The following is an 18,907-nucleotide window of genomic DNA, read 5'->3' as shown; positions in this document are numbered from 1 at the left end:
GGCTCTGTTCTCAACATCCCTGCTTTTGTGATTCACTTTATAGTGATTACAAAGAATTTAAAACCCATCCAGGTTGGCAGAGTTACAGTTTTGTTCACTTTGCAAACTCAACTACATGGTACTGCTTCCTCTGGGCCAGGCATTGTCTGATCCTGCACTGAGCTGGTTAAGTGACCTGAACTAACAAAAAAGAAGTTAAATTTAGCATTAAAATTCCTGTCCCATAGAGGTTTTTAAAATATGATAGCAGACTGAAATATTGAAATGACTAACTGTAATTTTTCTTTAATAACTTAAATAGGATCAGTCAAGGGTCTGATAGTAATTACTAGAGAAGGCATATAAAGCTAGATGTAAACCACAAAGATTTATGATTCTGTTTGAGACCAAAATGAAACAGACAACATCTTTGAGAAAGGAATTGTTAAAGAACCTACTGTCAAAATAGCAGGAAACCATTGGTGTATTGGCACCAAACACTGTTGTAGCTGACTCCTTGGCTTTGTCTGAACTCTTTCCTTCTCCATCATCAGCACTATTGTCTGCTCCCTGAAATTACACACAGAGAAAAGTTATTGAGCATTTACAAATATGGAAGGAACTTGATAGAAATGGACTATGTGAGGGAATTTGTGGGCTTCCATCTCCCTTCCAGATTTACTTCTGTGAGTAAATGTACTTTACAAGATGTTTACTCATGTCCAGAGGTCATTTCCTGTTGCCAATTGCAGCTCTGCAGAAATCATATGCAGTCATTGCATCTTACTTCCAGAATGTTTTATTTCTGGATATGTACTAGCTACCTATCAGCTCATAGTGGAGGAAAGCTCCCAGGTCTTCTGCACTGTTCTGTGGCAGAGAACTGCTCCAAGGCTTTATCCCAGCACTAGCCCAGGAATATAGCTGTAAGCAAAACTGAAATAGGAATTATTACTCGGAGCAACCAAATTAACTGGAGAAAGAAAATGCTGTCAGTGAATCCTTGGTCAACATTTGATGCGAAAAAGAGAAACAAACCAAGAAAAAAGTGCAAAGTTTTGTTAATGCTATACACACAGGATTATTATATGCTTTGTAAAAACAAAGTAGCCTTCTCACATTATTTGCTACAGTTTGCATTTTAGTAAATAGAGATTATTTGTGAAGCTGTGTTAGCCTCAGAACCTGAGGATTAACCGCATTCTGCTCATCTATCTGTGTCATATGAAATTCTGGTTCTCCAACACACTATTTTCTTTTCTTGTGGGTTTTTTTTTTGCTATCCTTTCTTGTGTTTGGTTGTTTATTCAACCCAAACATTCATCAGGGGCAGCTTTTTCCAAGCTTGTTATCTTTTGTGCCGGTGTTAAAACATCTAGATTACATGCATGAAAAGCTTGAGCTATCTTTTCACTTTACTTACAGGAGGTTTATCTAGTAATTTGGCCTTTTGAGCTAAATCTCACATAATGCAAAAATAAAAAGAATTTTTAAAATAAAGTAATAAGTAGGATTAAACCAGTAAAACATAAATTATACATAATGTGATTATAATATTGCATATGTAATAAAAATATAAAAAATTAGTAATAATACAAGAATCTCTACCCCAACTTTAATGATCCCTTTCTGACTAAATAATTTAAACAATATACACTGTATTAACTTCCCAGTTATACACTAGTTTAACAATTCAGGGGCTAAAATGTCCAATATATTTGTTTATTTACTGCAAAGTAACAGGTTGACCTTTGAAAGATGTGTTTGACACTCTGTCTCTTACCAAAGCACCTTCAAGTTTAAAGATAGCTGCAGCACCATGTGTCTCTGAGGGAGCCATTTTCCGTCTCCATCGTCTTCGACGGAAAGTATCAGAACTGCGCTGCTCCCAGTGAAATTTCCAGCCAATCAAGGAAGCATATTCCCATCCTTCTTGGTCTTCATAGGACGACCTTCCCTTGAAGATATAAATTCTTGTTAGCTACAGTGTAGGCTAACTGTAGTGAAAAAAAGCAGTGTTTCCTCTGGCAGGCTAAAAACCCCCTGATAAACCAAGGCTGGAAGCATCAGTGTACAAAAAGATAAAGAAAGGGAATATAACGAAAATATAACAGGTTGTTCTGGATTTTTTTTCTTGGCATTACATATTTCCTTCACTTAGGTCATGAGCAATCTCTTGCAGATTTTAAAAAACACAAACCAAACCTCTCACACTGTTACAGTGTACCAGCCCCTGCCTGGATCTCTCTTCCTTACCCTTCCTGCTGTCATTCCCTCAGACTGCTCCCTCCTTCGTTTCCGCACCAGCCTTCGCCGTCGATGTGTGTGGTACATTTTCTCTGCAGCAACCCATGACTTGGGTTTAGTGTCTGGAGGAATAGTAATTCCATATTCCCACCCTAAAACAGAATGGGTGAGTTAGTATATTTTCAGAAATACATGCCTGATACAAAGAAGAAAAGCACAGCAATACCTACAGAGGATGAAGCTTTATCACACAAGAATATTCAGCACTTTAGACACTTACAGCCCAGAAGCCAGGGGGCCACTGATGACATTTTATAATGATGCTGTGTTGTAATATATGTGGCAATAAAAATCTCAACATTAAAGCAGATACAATAAATTTCAAGTTCTTTTCTTTGCATTTTTATTTTCTCAGATGTTGATATCACATTTTCACATTCACTGCAGGAAAATCTAACCCTTAATTTTAAATAAGAGTGAAATCTTCTCTGCACTCTTGTGACTCCAACAGCTTTTCATTTAGAGGAACACCAACTACTCTGATCATAAAACTTTAAGAACTGGTAAGCCTGTTACTGTATTTTTGGTCTATGTATAATTCAATTGCCAAGCATCCAAGACTCAGAATTTAATTTAAATTCATCTCATTAAAAACTTACTGCACACTCCTACCAGGTATTCTAGATAAATATATTTTTCTACTCTAATAGCTAGCTACTTTTTATTTAGAAGTACCTATTTGAGAGTTTTCATTTGGTTTAGAACAAAAGAAAAATTTCCTATAGTTTTGCAAAATTTTGTGTTTTCCATCATCTGCCATGATCTTCCCTTTTTGTAGAAACAATTTATTTTGTACTCAAACCATCAAACCAATGCCCTGTAAATACTTTGCTATGAGACACTGACTACTTTTTCCTGTTGCTGTAGAATCCAACCTATGGTCCTGTGAGCTTGTTTACAACTTTCTGTGATGACAACAGTCTTAATTTATCGAAAGTAATAAGCAAATCAGGATTTTCTAACCTGACCTTATTAGTAATATATATAATCTGAAAATCTCTGTCTAGCAGCACCTGACTCTTCAAAGAAAGATTTTGAAGTTTTTTTTTCATTTCAGAATTGCCTAATAATCAATGTTTCATCCTAATCAGTCCTGAATGGCTCCCTTCCCATAAATTCAGTGCTGCTATTCTGCTCTCAGCAAAACAGGAATCCTTCCGACACTTGTGTGGTCAACACAAACTGGTTCCCCACTTCCTTTAGTCCCCAGACTTTCTGATTCACTTCATAGCATTTTTATCATCCCAAGGCTGAAGGCTCAAAGGTAAATTATCAGACAGATCCAAACCTGGCTTTGTCACATATTCTTGGTGCAATTACAGAGGTTTCAGGTCTCAGCCTTCTGACTTCCCTGAAAGCCTCTCAATTGCTGCTAATAATCCATTAAAATGGAAAAAGAAATAGATGCAGACAGTGAACACTTTCTCAATGTCATATTATCTGATTCCTTAAGCAATTTTATCCAAATATTTCCTTGCTATTTTTCCATTGGGCAACCAATATCAGGCTCAAAACTGCTACATTTTGACATGTGTCCTCCTTCATTATGAACTACAGCATGTTGTCCTAATATCAGCAGATAAACAGTAAATCTTACCATGTTCATCCACTGCTCGATTTAAATCGGATTTCCAAGCGTCATCTTCCCACACCCATCCAAAAGGACATGTGAATTCGCGTGGGGGTGGGGCTTTTTCTCCATTCTTTTATGTAAGGGAAATAGAACAGTTTTCTGCATTAGTAGGGTAAATACACTGTGTAGCAAAACAAAGTAGTCCTTCTCTCAAGTCTTTACTTATCCAGTGAAAAATTCAACTCTCACCACGTCTGTGAAACTCTCCTCAGATGCTTTCCATTCCCCTCCAGGATAGCGACTCTCATTTTCATACACTTCATCAGTAAACTCAGTATGACCAGCATCAGCTTCGGTCAACAGACTGCATGTCCAAAAAAAATACATCAATAAATAAAACCCATCTCAGTTCACTACAAAAAACATACAGAAACATAGTACGGAATGTGCACACATAGGGGTATTCTGCATTGTCCAGCTATATGAAGGAAACTTAGAAAAAATCACTGAAGAAACGCCAGTTGTAGTAAGCAGTAGGAGGAACATTACTCATAAATATGAATGACTAGCAGGAATGTTTCACTGCTGTTTTATTCAGGATCTGCTTTGAATACATCCTCTTGGAAAAAGAAAAAACATAATAAATTTAAGTGTAGGAAACAAGGACTCTGTATGAATTATATGCCTCTCTAAAGCACATGCATCTATGTATATACTAAAATTTGGCAATGTATTTAATTTTGTTTCCATTTATGCTGTTGACAAGGCAAGCAATCAATTAGCTAATATTTTTCTAACTTGCAAGTAAAAGATATAGGAGAACATGAAATCAGATGAAAGCCTGTTGCTATCAGGCACAGTGGTTCACTGTGGTTCAATAGGCACCAAAGTGTGTTCCACACTGCCCTTTGCTGGCCAAATCGAGCCACAGATCATCTCCCAGTGGAAGCAGCTGCATGGCAAAAATACACATTTCAACAGGGCTTGATGCAATTTCTTCACGTTGTCTTATTCATAAAAACTATTAATTTGATATAAACAAAACCCCATCCATTCATGCCTGTAACTGATGAAATTTTAAAACAGCACATATTTTTTCCACACAGTTTTTCTATAGCAACAGTTCTACATATTTTTTATTGTCAGAACACAATAATTTAAAATGGGTCAAATATTTTCTTTTAGGAAGAAAGAAAACATCTCTTTCTCATGCTGGTTTTTGTTTATGAAAGAAATAATGTTCCCAGTCTGGTTTAAAGTGCGGCAACACAGTTGGACTGGCACAACTCCGGAGATGAAAACCTCTGGCAGAGCAAGACTGAACATGTTGGAGCTGAGGAAGGACTGACACTTCATCAATTTGGTCTGCCAGGGGAGGAGCTGCCACAGGGCACCACAACCTTCTACTGAAAGCAATACCTGCCTTGAGTCAGTTTGAGAAATAACCTGTGACAGTTGTTTAGTTTCTTGTTACTTTTCAACATTTAATGAAATAAACACAAAAAAAAAAAACATCCAGTGTTTGTGAATGCCCATGCAAATGCTGTAATGGTGCTGCTACAGCATGAACTGCAGATTTACACTGGATGCCAGGATTAAATTTCTATCCAGGGAAGATCCACCAATCCAAGGCTCTGCTCTGAAACCATGACAGCAGGATCTGTGAATCTCACTCAGACACACGTAAGTCTCCTAGCTTCCCATTAAATACTATTATTATCCCTTTCTAAAAGATGAAGCACTGAGACCCAGAGAACCTAAGCAATATGGCCATCATAACACGGGGATTGCAAAACCATAAGCTAGTTCTTAGAAATGGATGCTTTCTTTCTGTTGCCTGTTTTGTTTTACTTTTTAAAAAAGGTAGAGTTAATTTTAGCACTATTAACTAACTTTGACTATTGGCTGGTTTTTGCTGTCCTGGAACATTCAGCTTAAAATTCCTTTCTCATCCAAGAAAACAGAGAGGAGCTTTTACTCAACACCACAAATGCCTTTATTCCTATCTGCATAAAATTAAAAGAATCTGACCTTCTTTCAGGATCAACCATCCATTCTCCTTCCCAGTCCCAGCCCTTTGGGGGTAGAAAATACTCTCTTTTCAGTTTGATTTTTCCTGTAACATCAGAAAACTTGTGACGACCAACAAGTCCTGAGGTACCCCACTTTCCAAAAAGCAGAGCCTGATTTTCATACTGTGTGGGAAGAAAGCAAAAATCCAATTATTATTTAGGAATAATAAACAGCTTTTAGGAGGAAAAAATGATATATTTATGTAACTATTATAACTGAAACACTTTACTATAAATTTACTTCCTCTGAAATCAAGTACTCCCTTTCCACATTACTCTGCAATGTCATCATCAATTTCTTTCTTTTATTTTCTTCTATGCTGCCTAGTAAACAATCTTCTCAATGTAATGCCTCCCTACAACTACAGTAAAAATTTCTCTAAATTAAAGCTCTGTTAAATAAAATTATGTTACATTGTTCAAAGAAGTTCCTTATGTTCCCTAAATGCATGATTTTGTCATTCATTTCCATCTCAAATCTCCTCCTATTTAAAATCCTTTCTTTTGTAATATGTAGAACTGAATCAAAATCTAGTCATAGTAGTTACCAGGGGCATGATTCTGATGTCAGCCCAGTCTATTTCCCCTCCTGGGATGATTTGTAGTTTATGATGGTTTTGAGTTTTCTGCCCTTATTCCTGGAAAATTGTTGGATTGTTGAAGACCAACAAAAGAGACATTCAATACCTCCTAAGCTGTGTACTTAAATAATGGCTTTGAACACCCATTGCTTTAAGTGACTTAGTACAGCCCTACTAATTATTTAAGCATAGGTAAAACAGTGCCATCCCTGTAAAAATGTCTTTTTATTAGCTATTTTACTGCTGCTGGATTATATGCACCATTAGGTGATGTAGCATATAAAACACACCTGCTACTACCATCTAAAACATCTATTATTTGCTGTGGGAGTATTTCAGGCATTTGAATTCTGAATTTGTTAACTCTTCTCATTGAAATGTTATTGCATTATAGCATTTTGTCAGCAGCAGTAAATTTTCTGCTGCTACAAAAGAACTATAATTAAGCAAAACCACTCGTATGCAAGTATCATTTGTAGAAGTGAAGAAGCAATTTAAAAAAAGGGATTATTCACATGCCAAAACATAATAGTTTAGATCTCTATCTTAATTACACCGATAAAAATCTAAAATAAACATACTTGAAATCACTGGAGTTAACCAGATTTGTAGTGACTAACCAGTTCAGAATCTGGCCTGCTGAAGTTCATCTGGTAGGCACAATGGACCTGATTATTAATTGCCTTGAATGGGTTCTACTTGTTTCTTTATAATAAACACTACTCTCTCTTTCTGTCAAGCATGCAAAGAAATTCAAAAGAGCTCCAGCTGCATTGAATTCCCAACACTCACATCCAAGTTTAAAGTAAGAAAGAACTGCTGGACATACCATTTCTGCAAAAACACTGAATGTTCCCTCTGCAAAGTGATTGAACTTCTTTTCAACTGCACTGAGCCCCAGCCAAATGTTGATTCGCAGCTCTGCAGGCATTTTGACATCTTTAGTCTTGTCCTGTGGGTACTGGCACACAAACAAAAATGTTATTCTTTGTTCTGTTATGGAGGTATCATAGCTTTCAGTAAAATATATATATTAATAAAGAGATATGAGTAACAATACATATTTATTTATCTCCTCCTCTACTGCTTTTTCTCAAAAGTCAGTAATAAGTACTACAGGAGGAAAACATTCTTTAAATGGTATCTGCCTAGGGCATGTAAAAACCAAACACATTAATGGTAGTATCGTCACTGTTCCTGTATATTCTCTCCCAAGTTTCATTCAGCAATGAGTTTTCAGTTTTGACAACAACTTAAACCTTCAATGTTGATAATTGGAGTTTCTTGTTGGGAGACTCTGGAAATGCAGAGCTTAGCAGGGATGGTCCAGTAAAAGCAGAATCAATGGTGGTTTGAATAAAACCATGAAGACACAGGTTTGTCTGCATTGAGGGATTCATGAATATAACTACTAGTAAAATTACAAACTCTAAGTGCTCTTGTTTTACTGTCAGAGTGCTTTTTTCCTGGTTAAGTTTATTTCAATGGAGTACAATATCAGCTTAGATGGAGAAAGGCATCCCCATTCAAGAGTAAGACTCAATTCAGAGAGACAGCTTCTGGGTGTAGACATGCTCTATTGCGTACAGAAAACCATCCAAAACTTTAAATAGGTTTTTAGAACTCTGACTTACACTTGTTATTCCCTGTGAAACTTTCCATTTATACCCAAATATGTGGAGTTGATATCAACTCCAATCCCCAATTATCAACTCCAGTAACATTTAAAAGTTCTATCCCAATTTTGAGCTCTTTTAGAAAAGTCTCAGAGATAGGGGCCAATACTGGTTCTAACTGGCTTATGATAAACCTAAAAGTTCTGTGATATTTTGAAGAAGCTATATGCAGTTGGCTTCTAATCTGTTCTGAGTTTGATACCTCATTGTTCATAGTTTATTTGCATGTTTCACACTCATGTCAGATGGCATGTCAATTCAGGGAGTTAATTATTTCTTAAGGAGAAAAAAATAGTACCTTTAAGAAGATTGTTTGGGTCTTGCCACAGTATTTACCAGACGATTCGGGGCTTGCTGTGGAGTACAGCACTTGGTGTGCAGGAACACGAGCATAGGCCAGTCTTTTCTCCCCTCGGATCATCCATATGATCACATCAGGCATGCTGTTCTGTGGCTGAGGATTATTTGTGGGGAAAGGAGAGTTAAGAAGAGTAATTAATTGAACAATAACTAATCTAGAGCTGAGAAAAGAGAAACATAAACAAGGGCTTATATCAAAGGATTTGTAATTTAGAATCATGAATCACGACAAACATGATAAATAGAGGGAATCGTTTTGTTTTGCAAGTAAACCAATATATAGTTCTGAAAGAATAATAAAAAATACCATTGAGATTTTTGGAAAGCAAAGTTTTAATTTAAAAATCCTTATGTCTTTTATAAATTTTTCTTGAGATGTTTTGTATCTAGAGTCCCTTAAGGTGATGACAGTGACTGGATGCCATATGCTTTGGATAGACCTGCCACACATTAAAGTGTTTCTGATGCTTCCACATTAAAGGTATGCAATTGTAAGACTTTTAGCAGAAGACAGAAATCACCTAGTACCTTTTCGGAGTTCTGTGCCCACCTTTGTGAGCCAGCTGCAAGTCTGGCCAATTAATTGCTCTTTTTTTTTTAAAATCAGTAACTCTACAGAGCAGAAGCAGCAAATTAAAAACAAAACCATTTCTAAAATGTTGTGAAAACCAGTTATGAGATAGTCAAGATGAAAGCAGAAAACATTGGTGAAAATTAAAAAAAAAAATCCACTGATACAGATTTAACTCTGTTAGGAGTTGATTACTATGGCTACAAGCTATGGAAATCCAACATATACCCTGTAGTCCTGAACCAGAAAATTGACTTGCAACTCTGGAAGAAAGGAGAGGACAGAATTTTCACTTAAACAGAATAGGGTCTATTCTACCAGTCACAGAGTGATCATTACCCAACACACATTCTCAGTGAGAACACCTAACAAATGAGTTTTGTTTAAGTAAATTGCAATTACAGAGGGCATCATGTTTTCTTTCACAGCATCTGAAATTACTATTCTATTGAGAGTGGATATTGCTTGATCAGCAGAGAACTTTACACCCATTTGTGTTAGACAGGTATTGCTAAACTAACCAGTACTGCTAAACCAAACACCAGTATTGTGAAGCATTTACCTCTTCACTCAGTTGCAGTAATCTATCCAACCAGTCCTCAATTTCTGTCAGAGTGGCTTTCACCTCAGTAGCTTCATTTCTCAGCCTTGCTGCTGCTTCTCCAATCTGTTTGAGAGACTTGAGGCGCAGCTTTTCTATCTGAGTGTCAAGGACTGTAATATTAGATTTGCCTTCTATGAGGGGAAATGGTTTACTGAAAAGAGAATATTTATTATGGTTAATAATTTAAGTGGCTTTTATTTAGTTAGACTCTAAATGCAGACATGCAAACGCATTGAGTGCCATCATTTCCTGTGATTGAAAGCCACTGGAAGAGTGCTGCTTCATCTATTTCTGCAGAGATCCTCACCTCACAAGGTATTTACAGTAAGCAAGGGAAAGGCTGTACTTACATAACAAGCACCAAGGCAGAACACCTTGGGGTGTTTGCTCTAATGTAATTGCCACAAATTAAAACAAGGAAAATCCATTTCTCTATATACTCACAGTAAAAAATTATCCTCTCAAAATGTACATCTCAAAACTGAAACCAGTGCCTTCAGACCAAGATTAGGTTCCTTTCCTTCACTGGAAACTGCATATTCTCAGAAACTCAATATACAAATATGGTTTGTGGCTATGACTAGATTTACCTAACCCTCTGGCAAGAAAACATCTAAGAACTGTATAAGAAATCTGTGACACAGAACTTTTGAGTCAGCAGAGGGCAGAGTAAGTATTCAATGGAACCATGAAGCCATAGAATCCTGAGTTAGAAGGGATTCTCAAGGATCATTGAGCCCTGCCTCTGCACAGAACACCCCCAAAAATCACACCACGTGTCTGACTGTGCTATCCAATTCCACTAGAAAAATGAGAGGAGGTTTGAAGAAAAGGCAGATTTTCAAAGACCAATGACTGCATCTCTTTAGCAGAGTTCATTAAAATGTCTTTAACGTGATATTTTACAAAAAGTTTAAAAATTTCCAAAGACACTGCCTAGTTTCTCTTCTTTGACCTACATTTAATGCTATGAACTTCTAAGGGTTTTGACTCTGTAAAACCTTGATAGTGACTATTGTGTCTTCCACTAGAGTTAGTTCTACTAATCTGAATGCAAGGGCTGTCTGCCCTGGGAGCTACTTTGACATCAATCACATGTACCAGATCATAACCTTCAGAAAGTCAAATAATTTTATGTTTAAGTATTGCACTGAAAACTCTCTCAAACTCCTAACTCATTTCAACCTTAGCAGAGCAAGAAAAAAATCTTCTATGAATTCAACAAAGGGAGCTATGTCTTTGACAGAGGTTTTTTGAGTTTGTTGGAAAAAAACCCCAAAAGAGAGTTGTATCCCATCAGCAAAATGAAGTTCATTTGGTGCTATATCTAAGTGCTATTGCTCCATAATTGTTGAGTATTATTTTATAAAATAATGGTCTGAATTAATAACCATGCAAATATGTATCAGGATGAGGAAATGACCTGAAGTTTCCACACTGGTTCCATGTGACAAAAGTTTGCCCTTCACATTTTACTTTCCTCGAGTTTTTCAGTCCTTTTTATCTGTTTATTTCAGATCACAGCATTCTTTGAAGTTATTAGTTTATATTTTTGTGTAAGTTTTCTATCATGTAATTCTTCGCTAGTACATACTGACCTCCTCTGTTTGTTTTTCCTCTGCTAACTTTTATATTGGCTCAACAACATGATGAATTTGTTCTTTCATTTCATGTTCTTTGTTATTTCCTCTTATGGATAATAATTGTTCTGTCATTTTCCCTTTACTTTTCCTGTGCTGTTTTATCACCCACTTGTTTACTCTCCCCATCTCAACATCTCCTTTTTTAATGTCTCTTTCTCATACAATTCCTTCCTCTCTATTTAGAATTTATTCTCTTTCAAAACTCAAAATGCTGACTCCTTTTGCCTTCTCTGAATACCCTCTTACATACAGACACATTGACTAAAAGCTTATTCAAAAATACAATCTTTATGGCCCATAATCTCTGCATACCTTTTGATTTTTTTATTTTGGGCTTACTGGTGAAGAACTAGACTTTGTTCCCTCTTTAGTTTCAGAAATAACATTGAAACACAGGTAAACCAAAGGTACATGAGGAATTCTAAAGAAGGGTGGATTCAAGAAAGGCAGCAGAGAGACCTAACAGCCATTTCCAGAAAAATCCTGCCTCGGATTTTTTCCAAGAGATACTGTTTTGGCTTATCAGTGTCAGTAATAAAACTATCCTGAGATAATGGAGAATTACACAACCAGATGGATTATTTGGTTGGCAATATCCATGATGTTTTACTTTTGGAATTTCAGTTCTTAGGTCAATTCATGGGATTAGTCAGTTTTATAGTCCTCAGAATTTGTTTTCTGACTTAGCAGAGGCAATAACGAAGATTCTGAGCAGGCCTGGAATGATAACATAAGAGATAAAAAAAATTCTTTTACCTTATGTCTTCTGTAAGTTCATCAATCAGCTTCAACCACATCTCAGCTAATCTGTTTTCAGACACTTTAGCCTGCATTCCTGATTTTAAGGTGGCTAAATTGGATTGCTGAGGAATTTAAAAGAAAAGGATTTGTACTTATAAACTTCCCATGTGGTTTATGGTCAGTAGGAACCTCAAGATTTTGATCTTATTTATTCATTAGTGTAAAGGCCAAACCAAAAAAAGAGTAATGTTTAAACTTAATTTATATTTAACAGGATTATTCTGATGTTCTCCCCCACTGTATTTAACAAAACATGCAAATAACAGTCCCACAGACTTAACAGCTCCACCAATACTGAGGACTCCTCCTCCCCATGGGAATTCCCTGTGGCTTCAAGCAGGAGTGTGCTGAGCCTTGCCAAAATACAGGCCTGTAATTAACAGTGCCATTTGTTACATGAAGCAACTTTTTCATTACACCTCTAAATGAAAACAAGTAAAAATGAAAAAGAAAGATTTTAAATGTCTTACCAGTCTTTCAGCCATGTTTAGGATTACATTCACAGGGTCTAATCTATGACTTATGTCCTCCCAAAAAGAAGTCAGTGTTACAACAGGCTTTGTGTTAGCCCATGGCAAGTAGTAATAATAATTACCTGGTGTGAAACATTTGTATGTAAGGTTTAGAATTCATGGCAGCAATACATACTGTACACTGTTGCTACATTCATACCATTTATGTACTACAAATCATAAAGAACATATAGGCTACTCCAAATTCACAAAAGGATTTGTGTTTTCAAGCCACTATAGCATCTGTTGAACGGTAAACGTTCACTTCAAAGTGTTTCAAATTATTTCAAAACCCAATAGATTTTAAAACATAAATTAGCTGTTAACATATTCTTTCCCAAAACATACTGATGTAGATAGCACATTAATATAACTATTTTTGAAATAAAATATTCAAATAATAATTTTCTAGAGTAAGACTGATTATTTCATTTAATACACAGGAGAAAAAAAACAACTTCTCTTTGCAGTTCATAAAAAAATTATAGCCAAAATATATTTTCCTGTGATCTAGCTTGCTTTTATTTTTTTTCTAGGCTGAGAGATGTATGACTTAAAAACAAGTTGTTATTTTATTCTAAATCAGAATATTCAAAGCGTGTTAACTCTAGACACCTCTAAAATAACGTGATTTCTTCTCCTGGCAAAGTTTGTGTATATCTAGTACATGGTCAAAAGATTTCACTGAATTCTGTCAAAATTTCACTAATAACCTCAGCAGGGCCTTGCAGCACGTTCTCCATAAATGCAACTTCACCTCAAAAGCTCTGAAGAGCCCCGCGCCCTTTTCTGTCACATTTTCAGGAAGTGCTCAGCGCAGTTTGGGCTGACACTCCAAAGCTACAGACAGCAGACCCAAAAGGCAATTTTGGAGTATTTCATCCCCAGAGCAGAGCAGAGCAGAGCAGAGCAGAGCAGAGCAGAGCAGAGCAGAGCCCCCTCACCATCGAAGACGGCGCGGCTGTACTGGGTGGTTGATGCCAAGGGTTTGCAGGTGCTGTCGAACTTGTTGCCGTAGTTGCCGATGCTCACCTCGAACTGGATGGGCTCCCCCGTGTCTTGCAGCATCGTGGCAGAATGAAACACAGCAGCCAAGCAGAACTTCCGTCTGCGCTGGTACTTCTACCAAAACAACCTTTTCAGTTGTATTTCAAAACAGGACCCACCATGATAGAAAAACAACAGCAATATCTAAATGGAAATAATAACTTCAATACTTTTACTATTTTCTGAGAAGAAACCAAAAAATATAATGTGTAGAATAAAATACTGTATTTGATATTATAAAATGTTTCAGATTAACACTTCTTGCTACAAGGACACAACATTTTTGTAGCCACTACTCCTCAGCCACCAGCAAAGGCCTCTCTTAACTTGGAGATTGAACTCTATTGTACTGATTTTAGTGAATTAGATCACTCTCTAAAAACAACCAGCCAAGGCACACCTCCACTACCAACAGTGACAGTAAAACAAGGATTTACCTCGACAACCAATAAGTCATCATTAGGAATCATTTCTAATTTTTTATTAACAGGCTTGCTTTCAGATAATGTAGATAGTTCAACCAGAATTCTCCCTCTATATGCAACTCCTTCTCCCTGTAACATAAACACACACCAAATCAAATTTCATATATGTGCCCTAAAGGAGACTATATTTTGCGTATATTATAGTCACTGAAGTGTTCTCCAAACTCCTGCAGAGGCATGGATGGAACATATTGGAACAAGTGAAATAAAGCAGTTGGCTTAATGCTAGAAGTGAAAAACATATTTATGCAAACAAGGAAAGAAGAAACACAAATGCATGAAAAGGTGCAGTTAGTGAAAATCCTCAAAATCATTGCTGCTCCCCAGATAGGAATGGAAAATACTATCATACTTCCTTATTAATCTTAAATATAAAATATTATTCAAAAATAAAGAGTAAGAGGTGTGTAATGTGAAAAAACCCATTACAATTATTAATTCATTAATTAAAATGAATTGGGTTAATTCTTTTATAAAAAATAATAAAGAAAGAAACTTACCTTTCCAAAGTTTAATTCATCATATGGGTCTGGAAATCCAGTGTATTCTCTTGGACTTCCATAAAAGTTTAGGTAACAAGGCCCAAATGTTGGTAAAAAGCCAACTTCAGTTTCTCCAGAGTTTACTAACAGAAGACATTACCATTATATATTTGTTAATTACTATATTGAGCCAGAAAGAAACAAGTAATATTACTATCAAATCCATTAGAAGAAATGTTAGATATTAGTTAGGTATTAGTAATATGAGAACACTTTATTCTCTGGATATGCTGTATGAATTTAAAGTAATTATACCACTGCCTGTACTTGTACCTAACTTCTTTCTTCACTGCACAGCACTTACAGTAAATGCAGCAAAACACTTCATGCAACACAACACTTCATGCAGCAAAAATCCCACAGAATGAGAAGAATTTATGTCCCACTCCAAAGATATGGCTTTAATTTATGTGCAAGGGTCATATGCTCTTATGCTAACAGAAAACATGTTTTTAGAAAAAGGGAAGCTGAGTAAAACAGCATTTGCAAACACTTAAATGCACAGGCCAATGATCAAACTAAACAGGCACAGAAAAGATGCACTCTCTAGCAGAAAAAAAGAGATGAGAAACAGGTCAACTTTGCAACAGAAATTTCCTGGAATGACCTGCAGCACAAAGAGGGATTCACTTATTTCTCACAGGAAAAGAAGGCTGAGGTAGGACAGTGGCAGTAAAGGGCTGTGCCTCATGTGGCTATGCCACTGCGGAGTGACAAAGTGGATTGTAAAAGTGGATGTGATGTCTTGATGTCATTTTCTGTCAACAAAGTCACCTACAACCTGCACAATACAAAATAAAGATTTGCAGCTCTCTATTTTGCATTTAGCTATTTTCACACCCTTATCTCTGAATCAGAAACAGCTCAAAAATTGAATGAAAAAAAAATTTGAATAATGTCCAACTTTTAAAAATTCTAAGACTTAACTGCTCACATCAGACCTCAGTATGACTAGGTTTAAGATACAGATATGTGTTAAATTATTGCATTCACTACTTACTGATGTCAATAAATTAAACAGAGTATAAATTTAGCAAATATAGACAACAAAAAAACCCTCCCAAAACTGGAATAAAAAAAATTTATTTTCTATTTTTTTAATTTTAAAATTCAATTGTTTACTTTTAGAAGGCTAATGATCATGTATAATAGAAAGTGACTCTAAGAAATTACTTCAGCCTTTAACTTAATATTACTTTATTAAGAAAGGAGGATAGTAAATGAAGTACCATGTGGATGAATGTTGATCACCTTTCAACTGTACTCCACTCATATTTCTTTCTCGCTACTTAAATATTTACCAGAAAGTCTTTCAAACCTGGATGTCCACCTGGAAAACGTCACCTCTCCAGGTAGTAACAGAATTAGTTTTTATTAGCTTGTTTATGTTATTAGCTTGTTTAGCTTGCTAAGCATAAGCAAAACAGCCACTAGTTATTTAAGGCAGTTATTTACTTCTGCAGGGCTCTGCAGTTGCAAATATATCTGTGATCTCATAGCTAAGCTAAAAAATTTCCAGCCATTGTTAGACTAAGCACTCTGTAATTGAAGCAACTACATGCTCATCTGTAACACACAGCTTGAAGCACCAGCCAAAGAGAAGTATTTTCAAACCAATTCCAGTGCCAAAACTGGTTTATAGAGTTAGTTATGTTTGATACTCTTTAATCACAATGGTGAAACCTTTTAGACAAAGAATTCTTAAAAATATTTTTGAGCTGATGGAGTATCTTAGGCAATACTCTTCAGTTTGGGCAATGGAACACAAAATCCGTAACAGGTGAAGAGATAAACCTTCATATGATGAAGCCCCTGTTCCCGAAGATGAAAAATCTATATTATGAAAAGAGAAGCAGTTACATGACAAGTGACAATAGCATTTAAAATAAAAAAAAACCATCACAAAGCAATCTCCTTTAAAAATAAAGTTGAAAGCCTGAAAGAAAATAAATTTCATATGGGCTAGAATTTTGCATCTGGTTAATATATGAAGATAATATGAATATATTACTCTTCCTGTATAAATTCCAAAGGGGAAAAAACCAGCATATATCTGACAAAATATCTTCTTTTAGTGCTTATTTTTCAGCTTTGTACAATTCTCCTCCACACGAAATAGAGGTTTATTTTTAAAACTCCTTTTAAAATCTTAAGGACATTTTAAAACCCCACTACATTTCAGAGCCCCTTAAGGTATCTACATTTACATTTACTGAGGACTATAGACTAGTTCAGTTTCACAATCCTTTAGAAGCCAGAACAGGCTTCAGCACAGCACTCAATAGGAGATAATAGAAATGGCTATTCCAATGCCAGTACCTCAGCAGAGAGAGAAACCAAAGTGATCTCCCCAGTTACTGAGTGCCTGGCTTTGAAGTGTAAATGCTCTGTGACTCAGCTGCAGTTCAGGATACACACTCACAGGGGAGCACAAGTGATCTCTCCAGAGCTGAATTCTCCCCAACAGCCCAACCCCTCTCTCTTGGCTTTCCCATTGCCTTTTTCTTTTGCTTCTGGCTGTGCACAGGATATATAAAAAGAATATTTGCATGAAGTCTTACTTCAACAGCAGCCCTTCTAAGAGGACTATTTTATAAGCTTTTATGTGACTGAAAATACAATTCCATCCAATTCTTGCCCCAAGTCAGTATAGGATTGGAGCCACTAACTTTGTTTTTAAACATCTGATATAGCCACCAACTTAAGGACAAATTGGTCTGTCTCAGACAAGTACATATCATATAGATTTTATAAATACAACAGAAAAAAATAGTAATTTAGATTCTTATTGTGACAATGCTGAAAATGATTTTGAGACAATGTCCTTCAAACTACTGTAGACAGTCAGATAAATACATGTTAAGCCTGTTTAACCTTGAGCTTTTCAATGCTGTTTGGATAAGTAATGTGCCAAGCTATGTTCACTAAAAAGATAAAAACAATTTTTCTGGCAAGTTAGCACAGAATCCTAGTATGGGAGCTGGCCCAATTGTGTGAAAGATCTTGCTATAAAAAGAGGTGGTTACAGATTTGGATCACAAAGAAATTATCAATAATCACAAGATTATATTAGAATATAAATGTAACTGGATTTTTTCTAATATTTTCCAAAATGCTGGCAGAAAAATGATTTCTTATAATAGCTTAAAGAAGAGTTTTATTACAAAGCTATTTCCCAATGGGAACAATATGTTAGGGACCTCATATCTCGTCTAACTTGTTTTCTTGTAGTTAATCATTTTTGGGTTTTAGCTATATGAAATTACATATCCAGCCATCTCTACTGATTGAAGCATATAAATCAACTGTCTGCAATCATAGCAGTGCAATCAAAATCAGTGTTACAAAATAGGAATACAGAGCACTCGTGCAATGAGATGCAGTGGCTACTTCTAGTCAGCTGCTGATCAGAGCAGAGACTGAACCAAGTTCCCCAGCATCTGCAAGCAGCTCAGTGGTGTCCAGGAAATGAGTATGTGGTTATAAATAGTTCCTTTAGGCTAACTACTCAGGAACATTCCACAGCTTTTAGGTTCTCTTCTCAGAGATAGAACAGATCCTCATAAGGTAGCAAAAGGAGTCTTGCTTACAAGTGCCCAAAGAAGTGGTTCTGAAGCAGTGACTCCAGATTACCTTGAAATTAAATTTTTTATTAAGCATCTAAGTAAATTTGCATATCTTACACATGGTAGATTGTGATATCACATAATTTTCTGAATTTGGGAAAGTACTCACAAATTTACTCAGTTCATTAACATTATATATATATATATATATATATATATATATATATATATAGTGGAAAACCAAATCTTGAATTATTGCTATTTCCACCATGATGTGGTTTAGTCATTAAAATTTTAATACTTTACTTTTAGAAGTCCCATAGAATGTTTTCTAGGAGCATTGTTTTGAAAATTTCAACAGGAACAGACAATCCTGTTGCCAGGGGATTGAAAAACTATAGATAAATATACACTTTCTTAGAACACTGCTCTTTGCCATTCTGTGTAACACAAGAGAAGATGATGTGTTGTTACACACTGCTCAAGCAATTACCTTCAACCTCTCCTCCAGAAGAAGCAATTTTTGAGAGACTTAAATATGTTGTTCCAACTACATCATTTTTTGTCAGTCGATCCCTACAAAAAAAG

General features: G+C 35.9%; 1 protein-coding gene across 8 annotated transcripts in view; it reads right to left on the bottom strand.

The window, feature by feature from the left end:
• MYOF (myoferlin) overlaps window positions 1-18,907 on the bottom strand; it is a 65,147-nt gene that overhangs the window by 21,698 nt on the left and 24,542 nt on the right. For 5 of the 8 annotated variants that reach the window (XR_009487208.1, XR_009487207.1, XM_059851634.1 and 2 more), the window contains exons 16-31: window positions 18,813-18,895; window positions 16,548-16,586; window positions 14,712-14,836; window positions 14,164-14,280; window positions 13,624-13,801; window positions 12,638-12,762; window positions 12,123-12,229; window positions 9,682-9,874; window positions 8,487-8,642; window positions 7,342-7,473; window positions 5,891-6,054; window positions 4,109-4,223; window positions 3,884-3,989; window positions 2,236-2,378; window positions 1,763-1,936; window positions 438-549 (exon numbers count right to left, since the gene is read on the bottom strand). Coding sequence is in view for 6 of the 8 variants with exons in the window: in XM_059851634.1 (XP_059707617.1) it covers window positions 438-549; window positions 1,763-1,936; window positions 2,236-2,378; window positions 3,884-3,989; window positions 4,109-4,223; window positions 5,891-6,054; window positions 7,342-7,473; window positions 8,487-8,642; window positions 9,682-9,874; window positions 12,123-12,229; window positions 12,638-12,762; window positions 13,624-13,801; window positions 14,164-14,280; window positions 14,712-14,836; window positions 16,548-16,586; window positions 18,813-18,895 (2,069 nt within the window). In the remaining 2 variants the exon portion in view is untranslated. The remainder of the gene's footprint in view (window positions 1-437; window positions 550-1,762; window positions 1,937-2,235; window positions 2,379-3,883; window positions 3,990-4,108; window positions 4,224-5,890; window positions 6,055-7,341; window positions 7,474-8,486; window positions 8,643-9,681; window positions 9,875-12,122; window positions 12,230-12,637; window positions 12,763-13,623; window positions 13,802-14,163; window positions 14,281-14,711; window positions 14,837-16,547; window positions 16,587-18,812; window positions 18,896-18,907) is intronic. The other 3 variants (XM_059851636.1, XM_059851639.1, XM_059851640.1) reach the window with 1 other exon arrangement.

Source organism: Haemorhous mexicanus, chromosome 7 (genome assembly GCF_027477595.1).
Source record: "Haemorhous mexicanus isolate bHaeMex1 chromosome 7, bHaeMex1.pri, whole genome shotgun sequence".
Classification (NCBI taxonomy): Eukaryota; Metazoa; Chordata; class Aves; order Passeriformes; family Fringillidae; genus Haemorhous; species Haemorhous mexicanus.
This window is presented reverse-complemented; position numbering and strand designations above follow the sequence as displayed.